Source organism: Podarcis tiliguerta (genome assembly GCF_965153285.1).
Source record: "Podarcis tiliguerta genome assembly, chromosome: 7".
NCBI classification, from domain to species: Eukaryota; Metazoa; Chordata; class Lepidosauria; order Squamata; family Lacertidae; genus Podarcis; species Podarcis tiliguerta.
In genome coordinates, this window is record NC_139540.1 from 20,378,673 (window position 1) to 20,405,393 (window position 26,721).

The 26,721-nt window shown below is 42.3% G+C and overlaps 1 protein-coding gene across 2 annotated transcripts in view; it reads left to right on the forward strand.

The window, feature by feature from the left end:
- Positions 1 to 26,721, forward strand: part of ANGPT1 (angiopoietin 1) — a 161,815-nt gene that overhangs the window by 119,792 nt on the left and 15,302 nt on the right. For both annotated transcript variants that reach the window (XM_083450598.1, XM_083450597.1), the window contains 2 exons: positions 2,521 to 2,622; positions 12,159 to 12,328. In XM_083450598.1, coding sequence (XP_083306724.1) covers positions 2,521 to 2,622; positions 12,159 to 12,328 — 272 coding nt within the window. The remainder of the gene's footprint in view (positions 1 to 2,520; positions 2,623 to 12,158; positions 12,329 to 26,721) is intronic.

A 26,721-nucleotide genomic window follows, 5' to 3' on the forward strand; every position in this document is an offset into this window, starting at 1 on the left:
CGGCCAAAGATAACATCATTTATGTTGCTGTACCCATCATAGTCACTGGATTTATTTCTTTACCAGACATGGGACAGAAAAGGGAGGGAGATGACATTTCCCACTCCTGTTTCCATTTTTGATGGAATTCTTTCAGCTGACATATGACTGGAACTGGCAGCATCTAAAATAATGTTGAGAGCCATGGTATATTTTAATCCTAAAACAACAACAGAAGCACATGCTTCCATAGGGCTGTTGTAAATTTGATACATCTCTTATCAGTTTAGGGAGTTTCATTTCATTAGAATCCACTGCATTGTGATGATTCAGGTTATATTCCATCCACTATCAAGCAAATAAAATAAAAAAAGCAGAGCAATTCAAGTTCTTATTTCGTGTGTGTATTCAGGTTTCGACCTCAAAACATGTTAAAGGTGTTTAATAGCTGAGTGCCTTGACCTTGTCTGGGACATGAGCCAGTTGAGGACATTTGTTGGCTCAGATAGTGGTAAGCTAACATTTATAATCAGCCTGCCATTCCTGTTAATGTGGCAGGTGTTCCCTTCCATTGCTATGGAGTGGACCAGACCACACAGTGAATAATTTAGTGCTGCAAATCCCTCTGTCATTGTCTGATTCCTCGTTTTTAATTTGCTACATTACTCAGAACAGTAAAACTCCCTAACCTGTTTAGTAAAGGATTTTTTAAATTAAAAAAAAAAATATACACTTCAAGAAGTTTCCTGTATGTGTGGGCGTGCTTATACATCTCCCCCAGCCATGCCCTCCCCACAGCTGCCATATGGAAACATAAGCCTACAGACTGGTGTATGAGGATTTAATGTGCATAAAAAGTAGCCACTGTGTTTCTGGGAGCTTGATGCAAGTGTTAAATAAGATACATGAATTGCTTTAAAAAGGCGGCTATAAATCAAAGACCAGTGAAGCCACATGGTGCAGATAAATGTTTGCACTCAAATGTCATTGTGGGAGAAAGCAGAGAGCCAAATTGTTTTTCTCCAAGCAAAAGCACTTCTTTAGATTTCCCCCCCTTTTTTTGATCTTCCCTCCTCAAATAAGGCTTGCATTTGGCGGGGGGGGGGGGGGCATTGTACAATTGTCCCCTTCCTCTGACACAAAATGTGGGGTTCTTGGCTGCATAAAGCAGACTGGAAGTTCATTCAGTAGTGGGAACCGCATAACACCAGAATGGACAATACCCCTTGGAGTGAAAGGCATGGAATTGATTCAGCTAAGGATAAAATAGCATCCTTTGGACAATTATGAAGGAAACAGTTGAAAGGAATTGGGTAGTGACCCCCATGTGATCAGGCCATGTACAGCGTTATGTTACCAGCTAGTGTCATGAGGTCCGCTTCCTTCTATGTTCCTGCGTGAGAATGCTGAGATCTGCGCTGAATTCATAACAACTTTTGTTAAAAGCATGCTCTAAACATCAGCGGAGCATGTAGCTTTGCTAAGAGATCACATTGAGAGGAACTCTGAAATACTTTCAACCATTCTGCAGCGTGTGCATCTGAGTATGAACATATTTAAGGAAATTGATTCAAGTAAGAAGACTAGGCAAAACCTGAAAAACAGGGTTTTTCATTTTTTCCCCTCTCCTTGGAAAGGGAAAGGGCTGAGAATATTTTGACTAACTTGTTTCCCAGATACATGACCGTGTAAGCTATACAATCAGTGAAAGCTCCTTTTGGCATAGGAATGCATCCATTTTATATATATATGGCCCAGCATCTCATATAAAAGATGTGCAGTGCAAAGTGCACAGTGGTGTGGATCCTTCATGTCATTTGCATGCACCTGCAGGAACATGGAAGCCACTGCCCAACCCTTCCCACACGTGGCCAACGGTGGTTGTGTGGATCTCTTCCACCTAACTGTTACACTCTCTCAGGTGAGGCTAGAAAGAATTGTGCTATAGATCCCATCCATGTGGATGTTTCAACCGGACAGATACCAAAGCTGTGTTAGATAGCACCTGAGGGAAACAGTTCTAATAGAGCTGCTGGTGTGTGGAAAGGGGGGCCTTACTTACATAGTTAAATGCGTGTGGGCAGAGGCGTATTGAGCACCGTGTGAGTGGTGCAGCGCCTTCTCAGAGTGTGGTAAGTGCTTGCCAGTCTTCAGGAAGGAGGCATGAGGGCTGTGACAGGGTCATAGGATAGTGTAACTCAAACTATTTTGAAGGCTTGTTTTCCCTCTGTCAGGCTTAGCTTGGCTCAACTGCTAGTGGTGTTTGGATTTGGTGTAACTTATTCCAGCTTGCTTTGTGTCAGTTTCTTGTGTATACGATTGCTCCCTGGGTCTCTGAGATTGAGAAATCCACCCTCCATGTTCAGTAACCATCTTTTTTCCAAGAATCTAGGCATTAAAAAACATGGGTTACTATCTAATTTGCTTTTTTGCAAAGCTTTCTAAAGATTCAGATTGGCCACTGCAGGAGGCAGGAAGCTGATCTGGATCTATCAAGGGCCCAGCACAGTGAACCTCACGAGTGTCTTTTCTTATGCCTAGGTTTTTTGTAACATGGAGACCGCAGGAGGAGGCTGGACAGTCATACAACACCGAGAAGATGGGAGCCTAGATTTCCAAAAAAGCTGGAAAGAGTACAAGATGGTAAGCTGGGGGGAGTTACTTACAGGAATTCTATCCCTTGAGTCCATGGGGATATTGCTATAAAATCATTCTTATTTTGAAGCGGACACTGTTAAGAATGTGGCCTTTAAACAGGAAAGCCAGAAGAACCATGTGACTCAAGTCTCATATAGCCATCTAAAGACCCCTTTCTTGATTTGATTTAACATGAATCATACTTCTTAGAGCTTCTCTGCTCAGAAACTCCCCATGCCTCGAGGATGTTAGGATGTATCTGTTGCCTTTGTCTATGCTTTCCATTCCTCACCCCAAGAGGATGTGTCACATTCAGCATGAATAATAAAAGTAACCTTGGGTGAGCTCCAAACTCCCTTGTGAACAAGGGGAAAGGACTTCTGCTCAAGAATGGGAGCTTCTCATGTAGTGAGGGAGATTTGTCTCTGAAAGGAAACATGGGGAAATGACTAGTATTCTAAAGGAGAAAGCTGGTTTGGATCACAGTCCCTGTTCTGAGGAAAAGGGCTATACTTGATACCTTGCCCTAGATCAGGGTTTCCCAAACTTGGGTCTCCAGCTGTCTAGACTACAATTCCCATCATCCCTAGCTAGCAGAACCAGTGGTTAGGGATGGTGGGAATTGTAGTCCAAAAATAGCTGGAGACCCAAGTTTGGGAAACCCTGCCCTAGATTATCTCTTTTTAAAAACATAGCACAAATTATGTATTAAATTTGAGGTGGGGGAACAACAGGTGTTCAGTATTTTAAACCTGGGGATGGATAATCAGATGGTGAAGAACATCTTTTCTCTATAGCCCAAGGATCATCTTTCAAATATAATTCAGGCAATGTTTTTTTTCATTTCTGCTTTTGCAGGTAGAGGTCTTGAGAATGACTAGTTTATTTAAGAAATAGAGAGACTGAAAACTTCCCAGCTGTAATCAAAGCATTATGTTTTTTATCCTACAAAACCCATAAAAGCTTGTGTTACTCCACAGTCAAACACATTGTTGACTCCAGCATTAAAAGTTAGGGCTCTGGAGAGAATTGCTGGGATGCCCTCAGATGGAGGTGCTGTTTGAGTTCATGCCACCACATAGGTGTTCTTGTCCAAGTGGGTAGTAATTGCAGCCCATTGAATGTTCCAGTCCAACCTGAAGGGAGCAGACCCATAAGCAGTTCACATTCATGGGAAGAGTATATGTTAAAGGCAAGAGTTCAGGGTTAAGGTAGAACCATGGACAGCTCCAAGAGCAGCTCAGGCTGTGGACAGACTGACAGGAGCAGGCTCAAATGTTGCTTCAGCACCAGGCACTCCTAGACTGAGACTAAAATGGGGCTGTTGCTCAGTCCAGCTGGCTTCCTCTGCCTCTGGTAGGTAAATGCACTTGGCCTGCTTTAGCAGCCATTGGCTCCACTATCACTGATGAGACTGAGGCTATGATGTGGTTTCTCTGTGAGAATGAACCGTCAGACTCTAAGAACATCTGCATTTCTTCTGCTAGTTGTGCAATAGTGGCATGATGGGAAGTAGGTTTGTCTGGATTCAGTGCTGAAAGTGTTTTCCTCTTCCATTTAAGGATGGGCAGACCTGCCTAAGTCCATTCTATGTCAGTTTCACTGGTGTTCTCAGATATAGATCTGCTATGTCCTATTTTTTTGCAGGCTTTCCAAAATTAACAGAAACAAAGTTCACATGTAAATTGTATGAACTTTGAATTCATTTACCCATAAAATATGCATCTTCAATACATTCCTTTTCATCCTAACATACACATTTTGTGTGCTTACTAATGTTTTGAAAATGTGCACCTTTTGAGACCACTATTGCAGAGCAAAATCCAAAGAAGTGGATAATCCAACTAATAGTTGTGTTCTACTGTGCAAGAAAACTGCGAAATGCTGAATTGGCTTGGTCCTCTTCTTCTTTTTTAAGGACACGATGAATTTCTACACCACCCTTATTCATATTCAGTCATCTCCTCTGAACTCCTGTTCTGAAGTCAATAGATGGTGGTAGCTAACACTGATTTGGTCTTTTCTGTTCTGCTTTTAATCCCAGAGATAAAGGGACGACTATTTAAATAGTTGGGTTTTTTGTTCCGTTACAAAAGTATTTATATATTGCCATTTGTATACTATAACATCAGGGTGGTGTACAAAAATAATTCACAATATATCAGTACAAAACAATCATTAAAATGATTGGCTGACGGGGGGGGGGGGGTTAAACAATTGCATAGGCTGTCAGCATTAAAAAAAAAAAAGTCTTCAAGAGATGCCTGAAAGTCAAAACTGATGATGCTTGCTGAATCTCTGCTGGAAGATTGTTCCACAGCATGGGGCTACTGTCACTAAATGCCCAAATGTAACTGAAGCCTGTTGGGTTTCTGGAACACAAGGAACAACTTGACAGCACTTCTCCATATGATCTTGTGACAAATGAAATTAGCTGTCCTTGTGTCCTCCAGAGGGTGCCAGGGTATAGAGAAGTTTCAAGACTTGCTGAAGGATGCCAGGGAATACCACAAGGCTAAAACTGGAAGACATAATGTCAAGCAGCTTATTAAATTAGGAAGAAATTGTTCCTGATTAAATACTTTCCTTTTTTTAAAAAAAAATGAGGTGTTGACTACATTTTTAAAAGCTTTGTGTTTTCAGAGTTAGTCATGCCTGCTTCACTGTTTCCATTCTGCTCTCACTACTAATGATTTTTTTTTTAAGTGGGAAAACCACTTTTGCATGCATTTGTCAAGCAAAAAACATTTGGCTTGGCTTGAAGAGTATGTTTTTGATCAAAATAAATATTCTGCATTTTTAAACTACTCATGCTATTGATTTTATTGTTCTTTGTTAATTTAAATAGAGCTACTTTAGATTATTTCAGTTCCTTGTTTCTGGCATGTGGCATACTTAACCAGGATAAGGATGCGCATTATATTCAGATGAGTTCCGAATCATAGCAGGGTTACTTTGGTGGGATTGAGGATTTCTAGAGGTGAAGGCAGATCTCTGTGAGGTGGTATGAGTTGAACAGGGATCCCTGAAACACTTTGTGGTGCCTCAGCAATCTAGACATTAAAGGGGGAAAATGCTGCATCTTCTGAAAGCAAAACTAAATGCCTATAAGCCTACAATATACAAGAAAGGCTAGGGTGGATTATGAGAAATTGGAGAGTAGTGGCTCAGTTATCAAGAGGCCAGGTATGTACCACTGCTTGACCAAACTGTCTGCAGCTGGGTGAAAGGAGAAGGTTGAGTGGTATGGATGGACAAGATCAGAAGAAACTTGCTGTGCCAAAAATCATGTAACCAGAAGCTGAGACACTTCCGCCCCACGCAGTTCAGCAAACCTATTAGATAAAACCACAAGCCACCACATACATTCTTGTTTAATTAATTTATAGTCATTTCTCAGCTACTGAACAAAAAGCTGATTACACTTTCTTTGCCTGAGCTTGTGGTAAAAAGAATCCTTTGTGAATGTTACTGGATAACATCTGTTTGAGGAATTGCGTTGACGTGCGGCTATATATCTGCTTGGTTCGGCTGAGTACAGCATTTCTAGGGATGCTGTAATAAATGCTACCCATGTATTATTTAAATAATACCCATATGGCAGCCTTCCCTAGTCAGAAAGGACAAGGAGAGTTCAGCTCTAGCAAAAAGAGTTGTTTCATAACACATAGCGCTTGGCTGCATTGTATATAAATTCTGTTGGGGAAATTATAGCTGCCTTCAGAAGATTTGCTCATGCATTGCAGAAGGGTGTACCACTTAGCCTTGACCCAGACATCACATATTCCTGCTTCACCATACCACACAAGCATCTAAAGCGCAGAACCCTAAAATATCAGGTTCCCAGATGTGTGGATGCACAGGAAAAATGGAAGTAGGGTGAAGCAAAAATCTACTAACACTTACCATCCAAACAGGAGAGGGAAAACTGCAAAGGAAGGCCTCCCCCCCCTATTCCGGGCAGCCTATCCAGAAGGATACCATGACTAATGGCATCAAAAGCCTTCAAGAGAATCAGCAGTGTTGAACTCTCTCACCCCTCTCTTGGCAATAGTAATCTCACAGGGTGACTAAGGCAGTTTCAGTTCCAAAATCAGGCCTAAAGCCCCACTGAAATGGATCTGGAAAATCCCATTTCATTCCAGAGAACCTGGAGCTAGTTAATGACCATTCACTGAAACACAAAATAGGAGGTCAAACACGTAGGATTCCCAATCAGCCTCCTACCTAAGTACTAGCCCAGGCATAGAAGAAGAAGAAGAGTTTGGATTTGACATCCCGCTTTATCACTACCCAAAGAAGTCTCAAAGCAGCTAACATTCTCCTTTCCCTTCCTCCCCCACAACAAACACTCTGTGAGGTGAGTGGGGCTGAGAGACTTCAGAGAAGTCTGATTAGCCCAAGGTCACCCAGCAGTTGCATGTGGAGGAGCAGGGAAGTGAACCCGGTTGACCAGTTTATGAGTCTACCACTCTTAACTACTACACCATACTGGCTCTCCATTCATCCCTGACCACTGGTCCCCTTAGCTAGGGATCATGGGAGTTGTAAGCCAAAAACATATGGAGGGCCAAGTTTACCTATGCCTCTACTAGCCAGGCTCAACCCTACTTAATTTCTAAGATAAAATGGGATTGGGTTATTTCAAATGGGATGGTGGCAAGATGAGACCCCTGCTCTGGTTCTCAAACAGGTCTCCTCATGCCTTATCTTCCTGGGTGAGAGTAGAGAAAAACCATGGCTGCTTTGTGGTTGTCTGAGATTTGGCTTTGGTGGGTGAGAAGTGGGTCTTCTGCAGGCACATGGAGGAAGCATGAGGATGCACACCATTCATAGCCAAACTATGGAATTTATTACTAGAAGATATAGTGATGGCTGTGAAGGAAACGGGCTGCTTAAAAAGAAATAGAAATATTGTATATAGTTTGGTTTGGGAATCAAGGGGTTAATTTGCTATCTTTCTCAGGTAAGCCTCTCAGGAGGTTTTAGGAAGTAATGAGGTAAGGTGTGGATTCTGGGCGGGCCAGTCTACAAACGGGATTCAGACAAAAGTGCACTTCTTTGATGTTTGTGTCTGTTTGTAATTTGGTATATTTAGCCAGCTACTTGCAATGATTGTCAGACTGGCATGGATCTCTAGAACAATAAATCATGTAGGTGTTGGAAGATGACAAGCCAGAGGGAGTTGGAAACTGCCAATAAGGTTTCTAGGACTTTTATCTTTAGGGCCTTAACTCTCATCTGTTGGGATGAGTTCAACCTGCTTTTGTTTTCTGTACTTTGCTCCTCTTGTGGGATTGATTTTGTCTATTATAAAACTAATGAATCTTAAGCATCAAGGCCCCTAATTCTAGAAGGGGGCCCAGAAGTGACCTTAGTCAACATTGCTTTTTTTTAAAAAAAAAAATGGGTGATATGAGTCGCACAACTCAAATTGATCAATTTTGTGTTAATCAAAGTTTGTGAGTCAGTAGCACAGGTGTTGTAAAAGTTTGGTAATCTGTCACCCCATTGAAGAAGATAACAGTGGCTACCCAGACCTCTTTGCTGGTTACAAAGGGGGCCCCATGACCGTTCAAGCTTCAGGCCCCCCAAATATAGGTCCACCACTGATTGTGTGCGTGTAACTATTCACATGTCAAAACATTTTATCCTAAGAACAACCTTTCTATTTATCCTTTTCGTTAGCTTTTAATCTTGGTTCATGAAACCTTGTGGTCTCTATTATTTTAACCACCCACCCTTAACAACCAAACCACACAGTAGAGGTGTTCTTGGGGGAGTTTGTAGCTTTTCGGTGCAGGCAGCCTGGTGAAACAAAGACTTTGACCTTGTGGTAGCAAAACATTAATCATAAGGGACGGCAAACAGAGAGGAACACTCTGGTTGGCCTGATCTCCCTTCCTCTGCTTAACCAAAGTGTGGATGGGGGCATTATGACAGATGTCCACAACCTGAATGACTTTAAAAGGGCACTGGACAAATTCACGGGGTTATCAATGGTTGCTAGCTTTGATTGCTATTCTTACAATTTTGACTTTGTTGTTGATTCCCGCCTCGGCAAAACATTATACATATTGTTTATGGTGTGTGTGGTTTTTTGTTACTGCCTTGTGAGAAATATCTAAAAAGTGGGGTATGCATCAAAAAAAGAAATCGTGCACAGTAATAAAATTATTGCCAGAAATGTTCAAAGACTGCTGCGTATTCCCATGTAAAGCTTGAGAATCTCCCTGATTATTCTTTATAGTCTCTGGAAAGGCATGCTTGCTGAGATTGGGGAGAGGGGGGCTTACCTGACATATTAACTGCTTTCTTCAGTGGGCTATCTGACAAGAGATGAACCCATAGGCTATACTGTCTGTGTCTGGTTTCAATTTGGGGGGAGTGCCTTCAAAAAACGCCAAAGCTTCCTATGTACATTATCAGACAAAATAAACAATGCAAGAGAGAAAATGGTTTAATGATGCTGAAGGAACACGATTCAAATAGGATACCCTTATGAAAGTTGCCAAAGGTAATAAATCCCTTTTGCACCATCCATGGGATTTTCCCCTGCCCCCTTGTTAACATCGAGTCTGCAAATTCTGAGTGGCTCTATTAAGAGTCATGCAAGATCATTGCAGCCGCTTTCAAAACTCACACAGACTCCCTGACCCTTTTTGTTATTTCAGCTCCGCTAATTGCAGCACAATTAACGGGTAATGTAGATTGGCCTTTGGTGGTTCTTGCTAAGTAGCTGAAACATTATAAAATGCCATTTGTCTCCAGTTCCCTTTGTTATATATCCCTCTGATCAGAACGTCGTTGAAGTAACATTTTAACAATAGACTATTATTATTGGACACGACTGGTTTAATGTAGCCATATCAGTTTGCACCAACACAAATGGTGGTCTTTATAACTGCGGGCTCATCACATTTGCCCTGTGATGTCCAGGCACGGGTCTGAGAGGTTTTAGGTTTGTCCTTCTACTTCCCCCAGGAAAACCTGCTGTATACTGCTGAATCGGAACAAACGTCAGTCAGGTTTTCTGTGGATTGACATTTGTTCCAATTCAGTAGTAAACTGTGGGTTTTCCAGGCCAACAATAAAAACAGGACAAAAGAAAAACCGCCCAAACTTGTGCCTGGAAATCACAGGGGGGAAATGGAAGGAACCATGGGACAAAGAAAAGTGGGGGTGAGCCCTGCTTCTTACTCCTAGCACGCTGGGCAGAGCCAAGGAAAACATCCTCCCCTCTGCAATAAGAAGAGCCAAGTGATGCATTATGTCCTTAGACCATTAGGGCGCAAAGCCCTCTAAAGTGACGTCCAACAGAACTGTCCAGGGTCATGTCTTTTCTTCTAGTGCATTCAGCACCAATGCTTGCTGCTTTGCCACTTCAGCTGCACAACCAGGCAGACAATGCCAATGGTTCTATGGGAAACTCCAGGTGTCCTAAGGGATAAAGGCATCCCACTTAAATGACAGTCTGCCGCTTTAAAACATACCACAAGGGCAATTAGTTGTGTCCCAAATCAATGTTGCCTTTGCTTGCCAGGTTGTTTATTTTATTTCAAGGTAAGCAGGAGCTTAAATATTGCAAATTTGATTGTGTGTGCACGCACACACATGTGTGTGAGTGTAGAGGGCTGCTGGATGTCCCAACCAGGCCAAAATTATGAATAAAAATAACATTATGTTGTAATATCAAGAGCCTTATCAAGTGGGCAAAAATATGTGGCTTAATTATAACAGGCATTTCTAGATATGGTAATCCTTTGGGCCTGCCATTATGTTTTGGTAGTAGTGGTGCTGCTTTTATTTTATGACACTTTTCTGCATAGATGTTCCTAATGTGGCTCACAACAAAGGTGTAGAACCTGTCGGATTGGAAAACACATACTGTCTTATTTCTGTTTTTCCAAAGGTCTTTCCTTTTCAGTATCATGTATTAGTAGACAGCTATTTTAGCAGCTGGGACATGACTGGCGCTGTGGGTTAAACCACAGAGCCTAGGGCTTGCCAATCAGAAGGTCGGTGGTTCAAATCCCTGCGATGGGGTGAGCTCCCGTTGCTCGGTCCCAGCTCTTGCCAACCTAGCAGTTTGAAAGCACGCAGTGCAAGTAGATAAATAGGTACCACTCCAGCGGGAAGGTAAACAGCGTTTCCGTGTGCTGCTCTGGTTCGCCAGAAAGCAGCCTAGTCATGCTGGCCACATGACCCGGAAGCTGTATGCAAGCTCCCTCGGCCAGTAAACGATATGAGCGTTGCAACCCCAGAGTCGTCCGCGACTGGACCTAACGGTCAGGGGTCCCGTTACCTTTATTTTATCAGCTAATGCTGTCCATCTCTCCCATTCTCTCCTGGGAATCTTTTACCATCCTTTTTTGCATTTTCTAGACAACATGAGTTGCATTCAAACTAGTATTATTATTCCTTTAATTTTATAATAAATAAATTCATTTTAAAGTCCTAGAACAATTAAGAGCATTAAAGCCATAAAACCAACTCTTTAATAAAATTCCACATGCAAAGGGAGGTATGCTGTGCACTCATTCCATGAGTGCAAGGATTTATGCTTGTGCAGTGGCATTCCCACTCCTCCTGCTGCTGCAGATGCCCTGTATCCTTCTCAAATTTGATCCAGAGGGTTGGGGGAAATTCCAGAGCAAATTTAGGGGGTACAGAAGAAGGAGAGCATGGAAGTTCCATTGCACAAGCAGAAATCTTTGTGCTAACAGAACGGGTTGCCAGCACTACATTGGATACAACCCAGAAATATAATTAATAATTACTAAAGTAGTATAACAAAGTACTGTATTTTTTGCTCTATAAGACTCACTTTTTCCCTCCTAAAAAGTAAGGGGAAATGTGTGTGCGTCTTATGGAGCAGATGCAGGCTGCGCAGCTATCCCAGAACCCAGAACAGCAAGAGGGATCGCTGCTTTCACTGCGCAGCGATCCCTCTTGCTGTTCTGGCTTCTGAGATTCAGAATATTTTTTCCCCTTGTTTTCCTCCTCCAAAAACTAGGTGCGTCTTGTGGTCTGGTGTGTCTTATAGAGCGAAAAATACGGTAATTAATGAAGTAGAGTATAAATGTTCTCTGCAGCAGAAGCAAACACAAGATCTATCAAAATCAATTGGAAAATTAGGGTATCATGGCTACCTTATGACTAATGTTGTCTGGATCCAACCTGATATATTTTAATTCTTTTGCAAAGAGTACATCTGATCCGACCTAAAGCTTGCCATGTTTTAATAAATGAGGAGTTGGGAAAAATAAGTAGTAACTCTATGCCTCAAACATGAGGAAACTTTCATAGCAATCTCGTGTCGCCATAGTCAACAAACAGCGGCAATAATCATAGTTGTCAACGAAAACACGAGCTCGTATTTCCAAATTGCATCTGACAACTTCAATAATATTGTGGGTATTAGTCAAGTTTTATCACAACTATGAAAGTTGGTTTCCCTTCAAGTGACAGTTGCTATAGTTTAAGTGTTAAAGAAATGTAAGCAAATACCAATAAATTTAATATTATCTCTTTTTTTCTAGGGCTTTGGTAGTCCTTCTGGTGAATATTGGCTGGGGAATGAGTTTATCTTTGCAATAACCACTAGTCAAAGGCACTATTCTCTAAGAATTGAACTAATGGATTGGGAAGGAAGCCGGGCATATTCACAATACGATAGATTTTACATAGGAAATGAAAAGCAGAATTACAGGTGAGTCCAAATGTTTTTGTCACTGTGTGCATGTAATGAATTAGAAACTAACCAAACATATACAATTGGAAGGTAGCTTTTAGTAGATAGAATATGAGAAAATATATGAAGCTTGTTTACACGAATCAGACTATTCTGTATTGTCTACACTGACTGTCTAGGTACAAACTTATACTTGTTGACATATAAGACATCCATATATTATGGACATGTAAATATAAAGTGGTCATGTTTGACAAGGCATCCCCATTCTGCTGGTATAACGTTCTAGAGATATTTCCCACAACTACCTATGTTTACTTCAAAATATGTCTCATTATGTTCAGTGGTGTTTACCCCCAGGTAGGTTTGAAGATCGTGTTCTTGCTAATAAAGAGTTAACTCAAACTTGCACAGTGTGATTTATTGCTGGCTTGCTCCTGACAGTAGGTGTGCATACGGTTGTAGCCTAAAAGAATTTAAGTGCTGGAATCAGCACTCTGACTTATAGCGACTTTTTTCTTTTCTTTTCTTTTCTTTTCTTTTCTTTTCTTTTCTTTTCTTTTCTTTCTTTTCTTTTCTTTTCTTGCATTCACTGGATATATTGTTGCACCTAAATCATGTCACTGAGTCAATTCCTTGGCTCAAAATATGAATCTTGGGACTCATAATGCTCACCTCATATTTTTTTTTTTTAAAAAAAGTTCTGAGTCTTTCTCTGGCTTGGATTGTAATCTGAACCAGAGAAGAACTCCTCCACACCACAAATCTTTCCACCATTCACCTATCTGGCAGCTGATTTTTTGGCACTTGTGGGGAGGCAATGAAAGAAGGAGGTGTCTCTGCCCCCCCACACTCCCCCTGGTGTATAGATCATTATTATGGCAGTGACGCAGATGCTAACAGACTGGGAAAGGTAATTTACCCAGGGACCCGCATTTCTGGGAGCTTCCTGTACCAGGTTGCTGTTGTGACATTGTTCCCAGTGCCGGGGAAAAGGGGTGAAGGGTGTGTCGGAGAGAGATACAACTGTCCTTGCCTCTAGCGTAGCAGCTGCTGCCACCACTAGTTGGGGGAGAAGAATAGAGTTGAGAGCTGATATTACCTCAGTGGCGTAGCGTGGGGGGTGCAGGGGGGCCGGCCGCACTGGGCGCAACATCTGGGGGTTAGGGTTAGGGGGCGCAAATCCACGGGTTAGGGGGTGCAAATTACTTGCCTTGCCCCGGGTGCTGACAACCCACGCTACGCCACTGTATTACCTTATTGCACATCCAGTTCCATCATCTGCAGTGCAGCAAGGTTCAATTTGGTTTATAATCACCAAACTATCGAATTTTGACTTACTTTTATGCATATTTTGAAAATACTGGGGGGAAATAATGGTGGTAGGGTTTTTTTAAGCCATGCAAGAAAATTCTGCTTACATCAGTTAAAACCCCAAAGATTAACATTTCCCAAGGTAGAAATACGAGACTAGCTAGTGATCTAATAGCTGAGGTTAAGCTGCACAGTTCTTTCTCTAGCCAAGCTCAGTTTGTTATCTGTTGGAGCCAAGATCCAACGGTGATAAGGGAATCTCATGGACTTGATATACTGGTGCTTGTCTCCTTATTGCCCAGCTTGTCTAGTACAATTTCAAAGTCTGTAAACTCACAAAATCTTATGGATGTCTTTCCATTAACACAAATAAAGGCAAAAGCACCCTGCCTCTCAGCACCCAAATATAGCCTTAGCTAGCGAAAGTCAGGCTACATTCAGAAGGAATTTCAGAAGTTCCATTTTTCTAATGTTTCTTTATATGATAATTTCCATGTTTTTTTTGTGATCTCTCACACTCTGTAAAAGCCACTTCTGGAAAAGAAGCATAATCTAGTAATTATTTCCATGTTATTTGCGGCCAGAAAAAAAATCCATTTGTTATCCTGTTAATCTGGAAAATCACAGGAGTTTTCAGTTGTAATTTCACATGATGAAATATGGGCCAGTGTTCCGGCACAATGTTCTTCCCTCCACATCAATCCAAAAGCCACAGTACCATAAGGCAACAGGTAATGCTGTGTGAAAGGAACATTAAAATCCAGAATAGAAGTGCTAGCTTTGTAATCAAGAAAAGTAGAGCAACGTCTGAATGCACCCTTAATCTCAGATTTTAGTCTCAGTTCCTGGCAGTGCTCCCCCCCCCCCCCAGCTGGAGCACAGTTCTGGCAATAATAATAATAATAATAATAATAAATTATTATTTATACCCAGCCCATCTGGCTGGGTTTCCCCAGCCACTCTGGGTGGCTTCCAACAGAATATTAAAATACAATAAACATTAAAAGCTTCCCTAAACAGGGCTGCCTTCAGATGTCTTCTAAAACTCTGGTAGTTGTTTTTCTCTTTGGCATCTGGTGGGAGGGCGTTCTACAGGGTGGGTGCCACTAGCGAGAAGGCCCTCTACCTGGTTCCCTGTAACTTGGCTTCTCACAGCGAGGGAACTGCCAGAAAGCCCTGGGCGCTGGACCTCAGTGTCCGGGCAGAACGATAGGGGTGGAGACACTCCTTCAGGTATGACCAAGGCCATTTAGGGCTTTAAAGATCAGCACCAGTTTGTGGTGTCCTGCTTTGTGCCTTTACTTACTTCTGAGAATCACCAAACAAACATTTCAAATCAAAATGCAGGCAGGCCAGCAAGTGTGAGTCTACACTTTTCTTTAGATCTATGACCCCACCTATCTCCTAGCCACAAGGGTGGGGGCAGTTCATCTTTCTCTTTCTTCCATCTGTCTCCTGTGTAGTGGCAGTGGGCTTTAAGGTTTCCAGCCAGGCTTCTACTGTTGCACATGTGTGCATTTGCGCGAGGGCCCTTCAGAGCTGCCCTAGCCATCTGGCTGAATCTAAGAGAATGAGGGAGGTGGGGCCACAATTATTTGACCTGCACCAAAATCAGGGGGGACCCCCAAGCCAGCTAGCAAGGCAGCTTGTTGTAGTTTTTAGCACCTCTGTGGGCAGTGAACACAGCTGTTGTCACACCAGTAAGGAAAGGTAAAAGGTAAAGCACCCCTGGATGGTTAAATCCAGTCAAAGATGACTATGGGGTTGTGGCATTCATCCGGCTTTCAGACATGGCTAGCATGACTAAACTGCTTCTGGCGCAACGGGATGCTGTGATGGAAGCCAGAGTGCACAGAAATGCCATTTGCCTTCCTGTCACAATGGTACCTATTTATCTACTTGCACTTTGACGTGCTTTCAAACTGCTAGGTTGGCAGGAGCTGGGACAGAGCAATGGGAGATCACCCCCATCATGGGGATTCGAACCGCCGACCTTCTGATTGGCAAGCCCAAGAGGTTCAGTGGTTTAGACCACAGCACCACCCACATCCCTAATGTCAAACCAGTATCTGTTCAGGGCTGCCCCAAGTCGCCTGGTGACTTATTGTAACATGTTGAGTTATGGTACCTGTTTTTCTTGAGGGAAAAGCACCGGTTCTTGGCATCTTGAGTTAAAATGATCAGGTCACAGGTGAAAATTATCTGACATTCTGGGAAGGTGCAGGCTGGTCAGAGTAGTTAGAACTAATCCTGTGTGTCTATTTATATTGTGCCATCATGATACTTTACAAAGTAGCATAAGTCATAAAGCGAGAGCTTTGTCCTTTACAGCTAACAGTCTAAATCGCTGCTAAAATAATGAGGTGTGTTACCAATATGCAAATCTCTTCATCTTGGGAGATTTAAGCTTGGCCAATGTCTCCCCCCCCCCACCCAGTTTTGTTTTTTCTAACCAAAGAATGTTGATCATCAAGGCATTAGTGTAGGAACTTGTTACAGCCTCGTGAATAAAAAGTCTCACTTCGCTTGCCAAATCTAGGATGGCTACAGAAGTTGGCTGTGGAACTGAGGAGGGAGCTAAATCTTAAGGCTGGATGCCAAACAGCTGGCCAACCTACCACAGAGCAGAGCGTGTCTGTGCCTTTGATGGCGCAACTTTCATTGGTTCGCATTGTGCATAGTGAGCCCAAGAAGTGCCTACTGAGCAAAAATCCACTGTTGCTTTCTTTTCGCATTGCTAGTTGCCTGTTGCATCTACTCTGAATATCCCCCCACGGGAAACAGACTCCTTTCAGCCAAGCAAATGATCTTTCTTGCTGATGAAACTATTAACAGCAACAATGATCATGCACCCAATATTTCCTGTTAGCAAGAAAACACAGAAGAAGGATGCACTGCATTTTTAACTTCCAAATACTACCATTTCCATCAGCAATAATAAGAACCAGCAAAGAAACTGGTTTCCAAGTTGGCCTGGGCATTAGTTCAAGGAAACCTAAAATAGAAAACAGAAAACAACGTGAAGGAGTGGGAGGGGGAAGCCTTGGGAGGTGGAAGAAGCGCTTTGTTTGCATTCAGCGCACTAATGCCTTATCAAAGGACAAATAACGCTGCTCCAACATTTCCTTGCAATCGCTGATGTAAGGATTCGGAGGCTATGGAGTGATATATTGTGCCTGAGAAAATATGGAAAATCATTTTTCATGCGGCTCTACAAAACACTATAGAAAGTTTTGATTCAGCCTGGATCGTTCCCAATTGGTGACTTCAGACATGTTCTGCTTATTCTCCTAACTGTTTGTATTTCCTTCTTTCTACTACTTTTTATTAGCCTAAAGGATCTCTGATTTGAAAGCAGTAATGCTGAACACATGTACATTAAAAAATATCCTCTCTTTTCAGAACCATACAGCTGCTATATATATATATATATATATATTCTGAGAAGGCAGGATAAAATATATCCCAGATGGGTATAAAAAAAAGTGCGAAGGAGCTTAGAGTATTGGCTGATAATAAGTGGCATTTACTAATCAATGCTGAATGATGACCTAATTCCTGAATCTGAACACATCTCATCTGATTTATATGTTCTTTAATATTACTTTCTGGCAGTATTTGCATGCAGAAATGATTAAACGGGTTATCTCCAAGCATCCTTTTGGACCACAGGGTAACTCTATTCAAGCAAGGACCGTTTAGATACACATTTTAAATAATGGCGAAATATTCATATTTACATTCCAGGGGCCAAATTAATCTCTTTCTATATCTATATGAGGAAATAAAGAGAGTTAAACAGAAGACTTTGTAATCATGGGGAATGCACATTTGTTTCTGGCATGCCTTCCATATACTTTTCGAGCTTTCATGTGTGTTTGTTTCAAATTAGAATATTTGGCTGAAACAAATTTTCACATTAGCATTCACATTCATCAGATGTGTTTGATTTAAATAGTATACACCAGAACATAAACTTCTCTCTGATTTTGCAAGCAAATTTCAGATGGGAATTTACTAAATAATGTGGCTGGGAGAAAATATGGAGGGGGGCAATGGCAAGAAGAAGGGTGATGGGAATTAATGAAACAGCCAAACAACGTGTTGCGCTGAACATGGGGATAGCATCCTGCCATTACATTCTCCACTCTCAAATATAATGTGGGGGACATTTCACCCATGCCATGAGATTGCCTTGTTGTGCTTTCCCCTGCCTCCAGCAGCATCAACAGCCAATAATGGTTACAGAGCTAGGGAAGTACATGATATTATGATATCACAATGGGAAGGATGTACTCCACAACAGCCTAGGTGGGTTGGAACACCCAATTTTCTCCTTCTCTGGTTACAGAACCTCCAAGTTCCCATCAAATCAATCCTAACCCAAATGAGCTCGTGCAAGCCATATGACTGTAGAACACAACGCTGTAGAACGCAACGCATAATAAGATTTTAGCAGATGTGCTTTCTGTACATATTTTGCAGATGTTCTCAACATGGAGATTTATTCCTGCATTCAACAGGCCACCATGACTTCTCGGGAATGACTTGAAATATACCAAAACGTGTAGTGATTTAATCTAGTGCCCATTAGTAAGAGACCCATTTTGGAACAACGCCAAAGTGCTTTATCAGTTGAGTGACCAAAGTCCGAAGTGGCACTGTGTGAGCTATCTCTGAGCATTAGCAAACATTAAGAGAAACTGAAAGCTGACGCTATTGTTCTCGTAAGGTTTGTAAACTCACAGTTGTAGCTTAATCCAATCAAATCCCAGTCCATGCAATATGTTGACAGCTAGACAGGACACGTTCATTCATCATCCATCAATTTCCACCCTTCACCCCCCCGTGTTTTTTTTAAAAGAGGAAAAAAACTAAAGCTGTCATCAATTATCACTAGGCATTTGCAGTAGGTGTGAGCCAAATGCTTCAAAAAAAATATTACAGGTTGTTTTGTTTTGTTTCTTGGCTAAAGCTTGCCTCCCCATGACCTGTCTGCCTCCACCCCATGCTCCTCAGTTGCACAGAAAATCCTCCTCAAGGTACACAGGGGGAGGGGAGCCTGGGAGAAGGGGTGTGGCCTAGAGAGAGTGCTAGGAAGGGCCGATTCAGAAGCTTGGTTCATTGCTTGCTGTAGATGTCCTATCACTGATCTACCACAACTCAACAGATGATCATGTCCTGTTGATGCTCTAGTTCAGCCTTTCTCAACCCGTGGGTCCCCAGATGTTGTTGAACTACAACTCCCATCACCCCTAGCTAGCAAGGCCAGAGCTCAGGGATGATGGGAGTTGTAGTCCAACAACATCTGAGGACCCACAGGTTGAGAATCGCTGCTCTAGTTCAAGACTCCTGCTCTCCTTTCTCATGCTTCTTAATCTTCCTTCTGGACTTGGACAGCCATTCCAATAGAGGGCACCTTCAAACAGAGGACTGTCTTTGGTAAAGCAGGTCATCCCTGGACATGGTGAGGCAGGAGATTCCACAAACAAGCAATTACATGAGACTTTTATCTGTATGGAAAACTTAGACCTGCCAAATACCTGATTGCATTAAATCTCCCTGACAATCTGCTGCAAACCGAACCATGCATAAAGCAAACTCATCATTTAGTACTCTTTATTAGTCTGTTTAGCAGTAATAACAAGCCCCATGTACCTAATTCCTGATTCTATTTAAAGAGACGGGGTCATAATTCTGAACTGCAGATTTTTTTTTATAAGGCCATGACTCTGATTTTTAAAAGAAGAAAAAAAGTGTTCAGGGTTCAGGGTTCAGTCTGAACCCTCCTGGCCTGGTCAGTATGGCACCAGCTAACAACTTAAAGTATAAATAGATGACAATGAGTGAACCTTTCACTCATATCTGACTCTAGAAGCCACAAATGACGCCATGGGAGTAGAAATATGTTTAACAGGCTGTTTGTGTTTTTCAAACTGGGGTCTTAGTGGCACATAATTCATCTTGGCACTTCTTGAAATCCACATTATGTCCTTAGAAAGCAAATCAAGGATTCCAAGGCAACAGTTATTTATTTCAAATTTCTGTAAACATTTCCAGGAATACCCTTTCCAGTTTTTGATTTTTCTGCACTGATTACCTACACTTAGAAATTAGCTGTTTGTTAAAGAACTTTCATGCCCTGAGTTATAGAATGCCAAACTGTGTTTATATGAACACCCTATAACCCAGTTGTGACATCACTATAGTTGGGCTGTTGAAGACAGGCTTTGCATAATCTGATTCCCTCACTCGTTTCCCAGTATGAGTAACCCATAGCTAATCCACAAGCCAGAAACAGAACCCGAGATCAAACTGTGCCTTCCATATCTGATTTGGAGGCAAACAATGGTTTTAATAAACCATAGGTTCCATGCGTAGAAAAGCACAATAATCTATGGTTTGTTCAAACCAGGGAGTCAGTGGGAGAGTTAGAATATACAGGTATAAAACATGACAGCCAAACCTCATTGTTTGGGCATCATGTCTGTGCTTGGTGTATGTTTCACACTACATACATTCCTTAGGCATTTCTGTATCTCCGACCAACTCATGGGTTCTACACAACCCCCCTCACCTCCACATTAGCATTACAAGGCAAGCACTAGTGTGGCAACCTCTTGTTTTCCATGTAATAAGGGATGGGGAAGATATTAGGCTCATTTCATCTTTAATGCAAATCTACTTAATCACATTTCCTGAAGCTAGTGAACTGAAACACAACTATCCTTTGAAATTCACATTTCAGGTCCTTAGCCTGAGCACCACTGTCCTGTCTGAATTAAGTGTCAATTTGTTTGTCCACATCCAGTCCTTTGCTACCACCAGACACTGGTTTGGGACCATAGCTGTCAACTTACAGATTTGAAAATAAGGGACCAGCAGCCTCGAAAATAAGGGATCAGCAGCCAAAATAAGGGATTTTAGACAACCAGCAGCCAAACGAAGCCTCAAGCAGTGGTTCCCACAGCGCAGCAACCCGGCAAAGGGGATGCAGCAAGGAAAGCCAGCGTCATCTCTCCACTGGGAAGTGCTGAGCAAAGGCGAGTCCCCAGGCAACATGGCTGATTTGATCAGCACAAAGCATGCAAGCTCCACCCCCCAGTCGTTCTTAGACTCCTTATTGAGTGAGCAATGCAGCTAAGCAACACAGTTGGAGCCTCCCTCTTCCCTTGCTGGCAGGGAGGGAGGGAGAGGAGCTGCTTCCTTTGAAACCCGGGAAATTTAAGGGACATCATCAATAAGGGACAGCAGCAGGACACGGCACTGGGATAAGGGACTTTCCCGCCAAATAAGGTGCGGTTGACAGCTATGTTTGGGACCTCCACCACCTTCCTAGAATAAGGCGCAAAGGAGAAATCAATATACAATTCAACTCTCCAGGATTTCTGCTATGTGCATAGTCCAGGCCTGTAATTCCAGCAAATATATCTGCATCATTAACCAGGTTAGGTCAAGGCAGCATCAGTCACTGCCTCTGAGCATAACAAGCACATGTGCTTATTTTCTTCTGCTATTAGTGAATACAGAAGGAAATCAAATTATTTGTGGCATAGAAAATAAGCATTTTTTTTGTAACTATGACAATTACTGTATCCTATTATGCATTTTCAGGTCCTTGGGAACTTCCCCGTAATCACTGTCTTGCCTTAAGTGAATGTTCCCTTGCCAAAGTAGGAGTACATCCCTGATTTCATGCGTGTGATACAAAAAATATCAACTTCTTTGCAAGGAAAAAATATTTTTGGCTTCAGATGAATTGAAAATATACAATTACTGGCGCTTAAAGTTGAATCGACGCCTGGCATATTTTCAGATGAGGCTCATTCTCTCTCTCTCCTTTTACCTCTAGATAAAAAGTGTTTAGTAGTTAAAGCAATAAATCAGAATTAGGACATCCCTCAAGCATAATCTGGACCAGTTGTTGCCTTTTGAGGCCTCCTTAGAAGACCCAAGCCAATCAGAACAGATAGATGTCTAGATTTCGTCCCAGGGGAATTAGTCAACCCCTTTGGGTAACTCACTTGGAAATATAACCCTTAGAAATAAAGGAAGTTTTCCTAAATATCTCATTAAAAGGTCCAGTTCCAGTTTACTTCTAAGTAAAAATATTTGAATCCAGCTCCAGATTTTATTTGCTGGATTCTGAATCTGTTGTCTTTGTCCAGTGCCGAGGTCCAATGCCGAGGGCCTTCTGCCGGTTCCCTCACTGCGAGAAGCCAAGTTACAGGGAACCAGGCAGAGGGCCTTCTCGGTAGTGGCGCCCACCCTGTGGAACACCCTCCCACCAGATGTCAAAGAGATAAACAACTACCTGACATTTAGAAGACATCTGAAGGCAGCCCTGTTCAGGGAAGTTTTTAATGTGTGGCATTTGTATGAATTTTTTAATCTTTGTTGGAAGCTGCCCAGAGTGGCTGGGAAAACCCAGCCAGATGGGCGGGGTACAAATAAATTATTATTATTATTATTATTATTATTATTATTATTAAAATATTATTAGTTCTGGGGCCTGAAATCCTACGGTCCAAGAGGAAGGAGGCATTGCAGAGACTATAGGATAAAGCAGATCTCTGTGTATGAAGCTGGAGATAGATTTCCTTTCTATGGACCTCACCGCTTTGGTCCAGTCTTCACCAACAGTCAGTAGATGTTGATGGAGGCAAAAAGGATGCTGACGCAGAGCATGCTGGGGATGATGAGAGGAAGGATCCATGCCATTCCCCCTCCTCCAGGGAGGAAAGTCCACTCTCATAGCTGGCACAGCAAATTACATTCACATTGTTCCAAATGGGAGGGAAATTCCTAAAGAGGGCACAGAGACAAATTGCAGGCTCCGTTCACTGTTACTCTGCTGGCATTTGACCAGGCAGTTTGTCCACCTTTGGTGCTCACCTGCCTATAGAATTGGAGCCTTAGTGCTCTTGGTGAATCTTTCAGTATTCATCTGTATTTGATGTCAACAAGTCCACTTTCTCCGTCCCTTGCATAATCATCTCTGAAATCCACTGAAGAGTGGATTTCATGTTCTTTATTCAGCTCATAGTGGTGAGGAGGAATGGAAGTTCCCCCAGTATGCCTGCTTTATATACATTATTTACACAATGGACCCCATGTGATTGGCTAATTCTGGGATTCACCTGTAGGCCAATCAGGTTGCGAATTCACTTCCACCTGGAGCTGGATTGGGTGGCTCCTGTGGACCAATCAGACTGCTGTATTCTGGATCCTATTGTTCTAGGACCAATCAGACTGCTGCATTCTGAATCCTATTGTTCTAGGACCAATCAGACTGCTGCATTTTGGATCCTATTCAACTCAGTACATAACAATCCCCTTACTTGCCTTTTGCCTAAACTTAAAAAGTCCCGACTGCGGCAATCTTTTCTCCACATGTGAATTGCCCTCTCTTTCTGTTTCTCACTTAGAATTCAGTTCCATGTGTGTTTTGTTACAGATACTCATTTAGCAGTGTCTCACTGCACAGTCTCCTATCAACCACAATCTCCCTTCCATCTGTACTGGAAACCATCTCTGTAGCATGATGTGAAAGATATGTTAAGCCATTAACACTAGAGAAATCAAAACTCAAAATTGCAAAGGCCCGAAGAGAACTACTGGTAAAACACAATTATGCTATTAGACTGGAAGAATGTCATAAATATAGACAGCTGTGGGAGAGATCAAGGAAAGAATTTAGTCCATTGTCCTCTTTCAGTAATCAGGGGTTTTTTTCTCCTTTACAGTGATACATCAGGTTACAGACGCTTTGGGTTAAAGACACTTTGGGTTACAAACTCCGCTAACCAGGAAGTGGTTGCTTCAGGTTAAGAACTTTGCCCCAGGATAAGAACAGAAATTGTGCACCAGCGGCACAGCAGAAGCAGGAGGCCCCATTAGCAAAAGCACATTTCAGGTTAAGAACCGTTTCAGGTTAAGAACGGGCCTCTGGAACGAATTAAGTTCTTAACCCGAGGTACCACTGTATAGTTAACTTTCCCCTACATGCAAAAATTATTAAAATTATTACATGAATTTTATCAACAGATAATTTTATCACCAGATACCCCAACGAATGACTCATCTAACATTATGGGGGAATGAGGTGGTTCTCATTCCCACAGCGGGTGGCGCTGTGGTCTAAACCACTGAGCCTCTTGGGCTTGCCGATTGGAAGGTCGGCGGTTCAAATCCCCACGATGGAGTGAACTCCCATTGCTCTGTCCCAGCTTCTGCCAACCTAGCAGTTCGAAAGCCCACCAGCGCAAGTAGATAAATAGGTACTGCTGTGGCGGGAAGGTAAATGGTGTTTCCGTGTGCTCTGGTTTCTGCCACGGTGTCCCGTTGCACCAGAAGCAGTTTACTCATGCTGGCTACATAGCCTGGAAAGCTGTCTGCAGACAAACGTCAGCTCCCTCGGCCTGAACTACAACCCCAGCATAGCCAATACTCAGGGATGATGGGTGTGGTTATCCAAGACTTCTGGTAGGGACTAGCTTGTCTAAGCCTGGTCTACAATATTCAACATTATTAATTAATTCAAAGTTCAATTGGGGGGATTTTTAGAAGCTTCCTTACCAATCAGTCTTGACCCACCACTATCCCAGTTGCAAAGTCTTTCTCTGTGCAGATACTGAAGTAGCACATACTGCTAATCTAAAATGGCAGGGCAAAGATTGCCTTTCTTTGAGCTCTGGTACTGGCAAACCAGTGAGAAATGTTAAGTTGAGAAGCAATGACTGGCCCAAAGTCACCCAGTGAACTTAATGGTGTCGTTTGACCCTTTAATTAGTCCTCTTTCCCCTCCTATAAAAACTATGAAAGACAATCTATGTGTATAAGAGTTTATGCATGCTGATAATACATTTTATTAATTTTGCCGTAAGCTACCTCAGTCTGTTGGGACAGACTGAGGTAGGGTTACAGTGGTACCTCAGGTTAAGTATCTTTCGCTCTATAAGACGCACCAGACCATAAGACGCACCTAGTTTTTGTAGGAGGAAAACAAGAAAAAAAATATTCTGAATCCCAGAAGCCAGAACAGCAAGAGGGATCGCTGCGCAGCAAAAGCAGCGATCCCTCTTGCTGTTCTGGCTTCTGGGATAGCTGCGCAGCCTGCATTCGCTCCATAAGATGCACACACATTTCCCCTTACTTTTTAGGAGGGAAAAAGTGAGTCTTATAGAGCAAAAAATACAGTACTTAATTCGTTCCGGAGGTCCGTACTTAACCTGAAACTGTTCTTAACCTGAAGCACCACGTTAGCTAATGGGGCCTCCTGCTGCTGCCGCACCACCGGAGCATGATTTCTGTTCTCATCCTGAAGCAAAGTTCTTAACCTGAAGCACTATTTCTGGGTTAGCAGAGTCTTTAACCTGAAGCGTATGTAACCCGAGGTACCACTGTACTTTATACCACAGCTGTACAGTATGTTACTGCTAAGCTGAGGAACAGCATTATATTTTGGACTGCCTGTCAGCAAAGGAACTGACCCTCCCCAAACTGTCTGGGTTTTTCTTTGACAACCGCATCCTGGGTTTTTTTCCATTTGCACAATCTGCTGGCGTGTTGAATGGGCACTCTGCACATGCCCCAACACATGGCCAAGTGGGGATTCGAACTCTGGTCTCCCAGGTCCATTCACTACATGGGTAGTGAATATGGGACCTTCTGTGCTCTGTGTTCATTCATTCATTTCCATTCATGCTCTTTCTATACCGATATCCCACAAAATAAAATTATGCTGAAAGCAGCTTACAACAAAGAAAACAAGGCTGTGTTTCAAACAAACAGTACGAAAACACTTTCATAATGACATAGCAAAACAACAGCAATGACCTACATGCTATAAACATGACAAGATTATTTGTTCATGTGCAGATTATGCCATGACCAGTTTGGATTTAAGTTGAGCAAAAATTCTCATGGAGTTTCTATACATCCAGTTTAAGAAACCCTGGCTCTTTTTTTAGCACTTTTGGCTATTGACTTCATGATGGGATTTAGCCAGAGTTCTTTAAATGGTGTCAAAAAGCCAGGTTCCACTATTTCTGCTGACATTTGCTTCTGTGAGCTTGGCAGGGGGTGATGTACTGACGATCTGTGACAGTTTAAAATAAGCTTGTAGATACCATGTTCCGGAGTCGTTTTTCTATCAGCACTATTCCGAAGGAGTTTATTTTCCTCTAGGGGGGAAAAAAAGTAAGATCATTTACCAAAATAAGCCAAGAGAGTCCAAGTTCAGTAAATCTAGAAGGCTTTAATCTCAATTCAGTTTGTTTATATTCAAGCAACAACAAAAAAAACATAAGGACTAGCGGAATACTTATTGCTCCAAAAATGTAGCCTGTGTATTGCTTTAGAAAACAATATCTAATTGGCACTGCATTTCAACTGTGCCTCATAAAGCGTGACTGTTTTTATGCCCAGCCTTTCTCTGACTTTTTCCAAGATACTTTATCTCAGCCCTGCATTTGGAGCTTCCCCTACATTGGATTTATCTTGCCATTTTGATTGGCTGCATTCTTTCCAACGTAGTACCCTTAATTCTCCCCTTACTGATCCAGTTCTGGCTGTGTGTAAAGGGATTATGCAGCAGCGTTCTCTTAGTTGGGAATGTGCATTGTGTAGCTGACAGTGCAATCATCTAAGAACACAATAAACGCCCTCCTGGATCAGCCCAATGGCCCATCTAATGCAGTATCCTGTTCTAACAGCGGCCAACCAGATAGAAGCTTCTGGGAAGTCTGCAAGCAGGACCTGAGCGCTTAGCAGTCTTTCAATTCCCAGCTACTGAGTTGAGGAGCACACTGCCATCACCAGTGGAGGTAGAATTAAAGAATCGATAAGTTAGAAGGGACTCAGTGGTAATCTAGTCCAACCCCCCTGCGATGTTGGAATCTCAATTAAAGCATCCATGACAGATGACCTTCTAGGTGGAACAAAGCCATCACAGATCACAGCCATTGATCCTCCATGAACTTGTGAATCCCCCTTTTTTTTTTACTTTTTAAACATTTTATTTATACTTTTCAGATATATACATTTGACTGATCTTACAATCATTCTGACATTTTAGAACCTGACTTCCTTCCCCC